This window comes from Juglans regia, chromosome 3 (assembly GCF_001411555.2).
Source record: "Juglans regia cultivar Chandler chromosome 3, Walnut 2.0, whole genome shotgun sequence".
In the NCBI taxonomy this organism is placed as follows: domain Eukaryota; kingdom Viridiplantae; phylum Streptophyta; class Magnoliopsida; order Fagales; family Juglandaceae; genus Juglans; species Juglans regia.
The window spans coordinates 1319965-1330145 of NC_049903.1; the positions used below are offsets into that span (position 1 = coordinate 1319965).

At 31.7% G+C, this 10181-nt stretch overlaps 2 protein-coding genes across 2 annotated transcripts; one reads left to right on the forward strand and one right to left on the reverse strand.

Annotated features, from left to right (window-relative positions):
• Positions 1-2661: 2661 nt before the first annotated feature.
• On the forward strand, positions 2662-6788 carry LOC108985693 (alpha carbonic anhydrase 1, chloroplastic). The gene is made up of 6 exons (XM_018958089.2): positions 2662-3102; positions 3342-3556; positions 4988-5094; positions 5831-5933; positions 6199-6381; positions 6509-6788. The coding sequence occupies exons 1-6, from the start codon at positions 3024-3026 to the stop codon at positions 6647-6649; spliced, it is 828 nt and encodes a 275-aa protein (XP_018813634.1). The 5' UTR covers positions 2662-3023; the 3' UTR covers positions 6650-6788.
• A 2048-nt stretch (positions 6789-8836) lies between these two features.
• LOC108985723 lies at positions 8837-10181 on the reverse strand. The gene has a single exon (XM_018958139.2). The coding sequence runs from the start codon at positions 9985-9987 to the stop codon at positions 9127-9129; it is 861 nt and encodes a 286-aa protein (XP_018813684.1). The 5' UTR covers positions 9988-10181; the 3' UTR covers positions 8837-9126.

Here is a 10181-nt window from a genome sequence, read left to right on the forward strand (position 1 = left end):
TTTGAATTTGGCACTACTGAACTGTTGTTACATTGTTCCTTGATGTTGTTGTAAAATATCTGTGCTGTCAAATTCCTAGTATCAAATATAGGTTATTTGAGTTATTATACATTGTAATTGAATCAGGACTAAGTCCGATTCAAAATCGATTTGGAAAAGTGCAAAAGTTTGTGAGACAGACTCGAGCAAAATTTGTGAAATGCAGGCTAGCCATTGGCTTGAGTAAACATGGCAAATTTAAAGTTTTAATAGCATTTTGAGTCCTAATCTAAAATGTTTTTAGTCACCATATTAACACTATAATTCCCTTTGTTTAAGTTGATGGAGAATATTTGTCTTACATTAGCGCATGATAGTTTAAGCAGATATTTGCTTTCAGAGTTCTAGGAGAGGCTTGCATTTCCCAATGCATTGTGAGCTGGAGATAATGAGCAGCATGCTTCATAAAGGAAAGCATTCTGCAATAAAACCATACAAGGCATATGAACAGGAAGACAACTGTGATTAAGATGCAAATATCCAAATATATTAGAATTACCAGTTAAGTGTTCCCTTCTGGAGGAAATTTCTTGAAGAGGTGGTGGGTATAATGTCAAACACCAAAAGGAAGAAATGAGGCACTTTTACTTGTTAGTGTTGTTACATCTAAAGAAGAATGCGGTGCTATATTTTGCAGGGCACGGTCTATGGTCCTCACAATGTTGGGACCTGAGTATATCCAAGTTGACCTTTTTACTACTGTAGTGGAGAATCTCTATCTCTGTTTATGAAGCTCAGAAGAAAAGAGTTGTCAACAGGTGCCTCTTACTTTGTCCACTTTCTGTGGCAATTGGAGTATTACATGTTCACTACTGGGCATCTTGTCAGGCTCTCTCACCTTTTATAAAGAAGCAGTTGCATCAACTGCATTGTGAATTTGGGATGAGGTATCTGATTCCCGGTCTTTTTCTACATCATTTTAGTAAAACAAACAAGCATGCAAATGCAATTCTATCCTTTCCTCTTTTCAGTTCTACTTTATTCTGTCAGAGTATAATCAATGCAGAGTCCCAGATCAATGTTGGACCGAAGCCATGCCGTGCCTTGAAATTACTTGTTATTCACATATTCGAGTTAATTCTACCAAGGTTGAAGTGAGATCAAGACTTATATAGTTTAGTTAAGTTTTATATCTATCAACTTCTAATGTGCCATTTATCTTATACTATGATTACAGTGACAATTGAATGATTCAGAGAACTATTTAAATGTTTTCTGCCTTCAATCATAAGAAAAAATCATAAATCCCCAACTTTCATTGTTGTCTTTAGTTACAGTCGTCACAGGCTGGGTATGTTGGCATATGGGTGAAGCACATGTAGGCAGGTTGGCATCTAAAAGAAAATGAAAGGACAAAGAAGCAGAGGCATAATGTTTTGGGACACATGGGAATGAGAATCCAGTGACCCGTGACCAAGAAGACAACCGTGTTATCCGTGAATAGAAAAATTCTTCTTATCATCTCCTACGCTATATATTGGTGTTACACATTAATATACGTGTATAAAAATAGAATGATAAAAATAATAAATTATATATTAATGTGTGATAATAAGGAACATTTCTCAATTAAGATATCCTGAGTGAGTTTTAATTTCTTCTTTCGGCGGTGATCATGGTGAAAATAAAGTGTTTTTAAGGGCACACTTTCGGCAATTTATTGTTGGAATTCAAGGCCCGGAGGGTACCAAACAATTCATACCGAACGTGTAGAACGTAAAAGATAGAATATGGTGCTGCTAAGTGTAGCCCAGTAAACTCGTTAATGAAACCAATGATGTTGGAAAGTTTTTGGATAAGCAGAGACAAGAGGATGCGTCATATAAATATTGAATATTCATATTTATATTGGATCCACTTAGGAGATAATTGATTGGATATCCGTCTCATAAAGTACGTGTACAACACTAGTGCTTACTGCCGAGTGCACTCTGTATCTCCATCACTGCTTTGCTCGTCACACGTCAATCCTCAAAATGGAAGGTGAAACATGAACCACTCCTATCATCCTATAGGTTCATCTGGTGCTTCATTCATCTGGACTCCTCAGGCCGGTCTGGATATAATATTCCTAATTCAACTCTATTTATTTCGTCAAATTATTATAATTTTTTTAAATTATCACATAAGATTTAAGTTTTTTAAATTTTAAAATAATAATAATAATAATATTTTATTTAATTTTCATCTCAATTCATATCGTCTTAATTTATTATCTAAACCTTATGTAGCTTATATTCTATAATAAAATTATAGAGAGAAACTTTAAAAAAACAATATTTTATTTAAGAACATAACTGTCTTTAAATATTTTCATATTTTTTTCATTATTATTCACAAATCATTTAAAATATTCTCAAATGAAGCCTAACTAATTAGGTTCGAATGTCACAACCAGTAGAAGACTGAAAATAACTACACTCACTACTTTTATTTTCATATATATATATATATATATATTTGTGTTCATTATTGAGTTTGAATGAGTATAAAAACGAAGGTAATAAATTCGTTTAGATGTTTAGAGTATTTTAAAATTTTGATATATTGTGGTATTTTGAAAAAGGAAAAAGAAAATAAGAGACAGCACAAGCTGTATAAATACATACAGACATAGCTGCTCTGCTCCTCGACTTTCGAGGAAACATCTCCATATATAGCTCACATATCATCTACCTCTCTCAACTCTCTAGTTTACCACAACTGGTGCTACTGCTGAGCAAGTGAATAAGCTACCATATCCACCAAGTATAACGGAAAATAAGCATCCATCCGTCCCCCAAAACTCATATTTTTAGCAGAGATATCATCTCTCTATCTCTCTCTCTCTCTCTCATATAGCACAACTAGTACTAGTACTACCGGTGGTGGCCAAAGTACTGAAGAAGAATTGCCACAAAGTGTAGCAGCAGAAAACAACCGTTCGTGATCACCCGTTGTTTCAGTATTTTGTTTCAGATCGAGATAGTTCGCCCGCAGTAGCAATGGCCCCTAGACTTTCATTCTCGGTCTTTGCCATCGCATTGCTTCTTGTAGGAGCTTCGGTTTTTGCTAAGCAAGAGCGTATGATCTCTCTCTCTCTCTCTCTCTCTCTCCACAACGTCTGTATATACACACACGTTTGATTTTTTTTCATTCTTTTCTGTTGAAAAGATTCCCGGCCTGTTTTCTCATATAAAATGATGTTTTTTTTTTTTTCCCTCTACATTTTCAATGATTTTCTTCGTTTATTTTCTTTAAATGTTTTGGGGAATTTGTGTCAAGTTACTAATTTATGTCATGTATGAAAATTCCAAAACCAGAGATAAATTCAATTTCGTTCAGTTATGTCGGCACGACTGGCCCAGGACACTGGGGAAACTTGAACCCAAATTACACGACCTGCTCACACGGGAAATGGCAATCTCCGGTAAACATTGTGAGGGACAAGGTTGTCCGTAATAAAAAATTGAAGCCCTTGACCAGAGATTACGCTGCTGCCAATGCCACACTGGTCGACAATGGCTTTAACATTGCGGTTTGTTCTTAATTATTAAACTACTTGCAAATAATTGATTTTCTTCTCTTCTAACTCCTCTTCTTTCTCTTTCCATCATTTTAAAGGTATGTTTAGATCTTAAATTCATCTCAATCTATCGTATTTAATAATTACAAATTTTTTAAATTTTAATACAAAATATAAAAAATAATTTAATTTTTTTACATTCTAAAATAATAATAATATTAAAAATAATATTTTAATAATATATTATTCAAATTTTAATTTTTATCTCAACTAAATTCAATTCAACATCTAAATACAATCTTAATCTTCTCGTTTGGTAAGATTACTTATGATTACGGCAATATATTTCACCTCTAATTATAAAAGGATGCATGCATTTTGGTACAATAAGCCTAGTACCCAGGCCTACACGTAAAACTTCTTGATGCCAAAGATATTTTCGTTAAACGCCCAACCCAAAAGCTTACGCTATACGGTGGAATTGGGTAGCAAACTTGGCTAGAAACAAAAATCGAAATCAATCAGGATTGGGTTAGTTTGGATTATGAATGAGATAATTTTAAATTAAAAATAAAATTTAAGAAAATATTGTTAGAATATTATTTTTTAATATTATTATTATTTTGAGATTTAAAAAAGTTGAATTATTTATTATATTTTATATAAAAATTTAAAAAAATTATAATGATGAGATGAGATAAAATAATTTCCGAATCACGGTTTTAGCACCTTTTAGGGCATGTTTGGTAACCAAAACAAAATACAAAATTATCATTTCATCTCATCTCATTATTACACTTTTTTCAAATCTCTATACAAAATATAATAAACAATTCAACTTTTTCAAATCTCAATACGTCTTTTTCAAATCTCAAAATAATAATAATATTAAAATATAATATTTTAAATTTCAAAATAAAACACAAAATTTTCATCTCACCTCTCAAACCTGTCCTTAAAATATCGTCCAATCGAATTTCAGGTTAATGAATTTTTCAGAGCTGAAGAGGTAAATAGTTTAATCATTTTTTAGAATCCCATTTTCTTAGAGTTTTGTTGCTTAATTATGATATGAGAGAAACAATCTAGAAATCCACAACAAATAGCATTATTATAAACTTTTAGAAAACAAAAACACAATGCTCCTATGTTTTATCGAGCAGAAATGTTTTGGATTCTGAATTTAGATTTTGAATTTATATTTCGAATGTTTTTTTTTTATTATTTAGTGATTAAATAAATATTTTTTAATAATATTGTGAATTTTTATTTTTTTAAAATATTTATGATAATTAAAAAAATATATGAAAAAACATAAAAAAATAAAAAATAAAATACACCATTAAAAACAATTCTTCGAATTATTTTTTCGGTGGCTGTGCTGTATCAGACCTCTTTATCGAGAGCAGCTTGATAAAATGCGCACGCCCTTTGCCTGTGCAGATAAGATTTGAGGGACACGTGGGAGTGTTGGTTGCAGACGGGAAGAACTTCACCTTCAAACAAATGCACTGGCATTCTCCTTCTGAGCATCAGATTGATGGAAAAAGGTTAGCCCTCTCGCTCTCTCTCTCTAGAAATGAACTTCTCTTAATTATGAGTAAAATTGAATGGATGTGCAGGTTTGATCCACAAGGATCCGGTTGTTTGAAATGAATTAAATTGAGTTGTGAAGAATAATATTTTATCTTATGAAGTTGAGTTTAATTTTTTTAAATAGAGATGATTTTAGTTTTTTAGATTAAAATATATAAAATAAGTTTACATGAATTTAATTTTTTTTTTTTATAAAAAGTTAAAAAATAATAAATTTTATCAATAATAAAATTTGACAAGAATTGAATTTGATTTAACAATCGAATACAGATTCGATCTAGAAGACTCTTGATTAATACTTTCGGCACTGGACTGGCTCAGCCCATTTTACAGAAAACAGAGTTTGAGCCAAACCCAAAAAGAGAGAATTTTTTATTTACAGCGCACAGAGACAGAGTGGCATGACTTTTGTTTTTTTTTTAAGTGAGTAGCATGACTTAATACTTATCAAAGGAGAATGATATAACTTTCTTTTTTCCTATCATTTACTGTAACTACTGCTTGAAAAGAAAAATTTTATTTATAAGTCTCATATAATATATACTATTTTTTTAATTATTTTTTTTTATTAAATATGTAGTGTATATATATATATATCTAATGAGTAGAATAATTTAATTTTTTTAAAAAGAATAAAATAAAAAAATTATAAAGTTACTTGGAAAATTAACAGACATTGGATAACTACAGATTTCCAGTGGAGATGCACTTGGTCCACCAGGCAGATGACGGCAGCTTCGCAGTTGTGTCAGCACTCTACCGTTATGGTGATCCCGATCCTTTTATTTCTAAGGTACACGTGTTTTTTTTTTTTTTAAGTTAAATAGCAAACGATAAAATTAATTAAAAAGTTAAATAAAAAATTATTATAATATTATTTTTATTATAATATTTAAAATATTTTAATTATTTATTATATTTTATGTAAAAAATTTTAAAAAATTATAATAATGAGAACCAAACTAGCCCTTATACATTCAGGTCAGAGGAAAGAAAACATACCAATAATTCCAAAAGCCAAACGAACGAAACGGAAATACTGATGTTCATGGTTGCAGATAAAGAGCAAGATGGATGAACTAGCCAAGGAAGAGCGTGAGGGGCATGAAGAGGCACAAATCCCGCTTGGAGTCATGAAGACCAAGTACTTGAGTCGAAACACGCGCAAGTATTACAGATACTTTGGTTCCCTCACCACTCCACCGTGCACCGAGAAGATCATGTGGAACATTGTCGGCAAGGTACTTAAGTTAAAAATAGGATTCTTTGATCTCAAATTAAAGCATCATTCGAAACACTCCCTTTCCAAGTATTTATCTCCCACCCACCCACCCACCGATGACTTGACATTAATTAATTTATGAGCAGGTGAAATCAGTCTCCAAGGATCAAGTAAAGGCTCTCAAAGCACCATTGGTTTCAAGTTGCAAGAACAACTCCAGGCCTGTACAGCCACTGAATGGGCGTCATATTGAGGTATATCATGATGATGAGCTTCGCGGCAACTGATTAGTTTTAACTTTCTCTTCACCGCTGAATTATAAGAGTTGCTTTTATGTATGTTTTTGGCTCATGTGTGAACATTTTATGACCTAAAACTTAATTATGCTCAGCTTGTTTCAATGCATTTCTTAACCAATTCATCCGACTTTTCTTTTGCAGACGATATTATCTTTTATTTTTTCATCATTCAGAAAACCCCAACCACCAATCAGCCAAATATATATATTTTTTTTTCTCGCGTAGGGGAATTTTCCCCAAAAAATGTTTTCGACAAGATTTAGGCATCATTTTTTTTTATAATCATTTTTATATCATCTAATTATTATAATTTTTTTAAATTATTATATAAAATAAAATAAATAATTTATTTTTTTAAAATTTTAAAATAAAAATAATATTAAAAAAATATATTCTAATAATATTTTATTTAACTTTTAATTTTTATCTTAATATATCTCATCTCATTTCATCTCATCTCATCTATAAAAATAAACAAAAGCTTAGGTACAACTTCATGTAATCTTTGTGGGCGACTAATTTAAGACAAAAACCTGATTTCGATGGAAGGTGACGTGGTGGGGTTGGATAAAGAATAATGATATATATAATTGTAAAATATAAAAATATAAAATTAATTTTTTATATAAATTTTATATATATATATATATTTTTATTAAAATAATTATACAATACTTATACAATCAATTATCATTTCTCTTGAATAAAATCATCTATAGATGGGATATATGGCCAAGATGCCCGTGTCTACTCAAGATTATAGACCATAATATCCGGTGGCATTCACGTTAGGAGTCCTTGGCAACTTATGCCCATAACAGTGACATGTGACAGAGCAGTGAAGAGTCAAGACCACCAATCACGAAGCATCTGATCAACGACAAGACTCCGTTTGAATAGTAAATTAAGACGGGATGATTTTAAATAATAATTAAAAATTAAATAAAATATTATTTTTTTAATATTATTATTATTTAAATATTTAAAAAAAATTAAATTATTTATTATATTTTATATAAAATTTTAAAAAAATTATAACGATAAAATGAGACGAAATAAAAATATTTATTAATCCGGCTTAACTGTGCACTTGAAAATGAAAGTGGAGTACATGAGAAATGTTGTACAATGCTGCAGACGGTTTTCAAAGAGTTATTATATTGTCCAAGTCATTTAAATGGTAAAATTTAATTTATAAATTTTAAAATTTAAAATTTATCTTTTAAATCAAATTATATTAAATAATTTACTATATATACTACACATCGGTTTGAGAATATATTTTTTTTATAAATAAAAAATAATAATATTTACAATTATAGAATATGCAAATATCACACATTATTTAAAAAAAATGAATAAATATTAGGTCTACATAAAAAAATATTTTTTAATGATAGACCGTACTTTTTTTCAAAAGAAAGATGCGGCACTTGTACACCCCATAAGTATATCTAGCATTTTTCTTAGTCCTCGTTTGATTACACTGTTCAAATGAAATGTTTTATAAAAAGTTGAATAAAATTTTATTATAATATAAATTTTTAATATTATTTTTATTTAAAAAATTAAATTATTTATTATATTTTATATAAAAATTTAAAAAAGTTATAATGATTATATGAAATGAAATAAGATAAGATTGTTTGATTTTGTATAATCAAACCAGCTAATTTATTTCAAACTTAACTAATTTATTATACATGTATCTTAGTCTCATTTAAGCGATAATAAGTTTAAGAAGCAAAGTGAATATACATTAATGCAAATGCACCATTTCTTAAAAAGTAATGATATATTTACTATAATTTTTATAATTTTTTATACAACCATATTTTAATTTGAGAATATTTTTATAAAATAATGTTATTTTTATAATTTATTTTATAAAAATATTTATCATTTAAAACCGAGCCATGAAAGAGCTGTATGCGTATCATTTTCTTTTTTTACAAATTTTAAATATTATTTTTTCAACTGCATAGTTATATTGAATCATTTATATTTTCAAATTTTATAATTTCTGAAATTATTTAAATTTTTAAAAAGTATATATTGACACATAAAACACATCCTTTGAATTAAGTTAATTATAATGATTATAAGAATAATAGAATTCAAGATAAAAAAACCACTATTTCTTTAAATACCCTTAATATTCAAATTTAACAAGACTATCAAAACGGAAAATTACCATATGCTCATTCCAGAACACTCATGTATATTTACAAAACACAATGGCGAAAAAAAGGAGAGAGAGAAGAAAATAAACGTGTACGAAAATCTATAACCATTTACCTTTTCACGCGGGGGAAGGGAACCCGTTATTTCACGTGCCACGTCATTTCAACGACCCCAGAGTAGAATAGGGCCCACCAGAGACTGCCAATCGCGACCGCCAACTTGCATGCGTGGGCCTACAAAAGTCGCCGTCGCCGCACGATAGCGAGATTCAAAGAATCGGATCAAGCCACATCTCCGGCCCACCCGTCGGACTTCCTTCCAGATGCGAACCGCTTCATTCCACCCAAACCTGGCGGTTCAATCTCCGAGACGCTTTTTCTAGGAAGCGACTCTGCATACGACACGTCGATATCGGAAGCGGTACTATGACGCCCTCCAATTATCGCGCTCTTTCTCGGCGGCGATTCAGCCCGTGGCGCGGCGATTGTATGAGCTGTCTTTTCTCGGTAACCGGACCGAAAAATAGCCCGAAAACTGGCGAACAACCCGGTCTTCCGTTTCACAGACGGTTTTTCTTTTTCTACGACCGGTTCAGAGGACTGCTGCCGATTCCTCAATCTGCGATTACGGTCTCTCTTCGATCTTACCCTTCCCATACATGATACCTTTGGAGACGATGGTTCAACCAGTGGAGCCTCCGATTTCCCGACCGATCCGGACCTCTTTGGAAACAACCGCATGTTCCCAGTTTTGCAGATCCGACGATTTTTCGGGTCGACGTAACAAGACTTCTGAGGCTTCGGTAAGCCGATAATCGATGCTTTAGATGCTTTAGATTTCAAGTTCGAAGAATACCGCTGGGAACTGGAGTTGGAGCTCGGATTCAAATTTGGATTTAAGTTCGTCGAGTTGGAGTTTCCTTTGCTCGAATCTTTCCTCTCGTAGAAGGCGTGCTGGTTGAACCAATCGAGCTCGGCGTCTTTGGAGAGCCAGAACGATTCAGGCGGGACATCCGGGGGGACCTCCAGTTGATCTGAATGCTCCGGCTGGTGATCTACGTTGGCGAGGGTTTCGCAGGCGATTTTCCGATCTGAGCCGCCGGCGCAGGCCGAAACTAATGTTTCCAGATCAACTTGTGGCATCGTACACGCTCCAAACAAAAAAAACAAAAAACTCAAATCAGAGAAAGAACCCGGGGAGAGAGTGAGGGAATGTTGAAGAAGAGAGAAATTGAAGGAACTATGAAGTTCTATAAAAGTGGTTATGCGAAGAAAGAAATATAATGGTGTGGAAAATTGAAGAGAGAGAATGATAGTAAATTTTTGGAGGGAGAGTT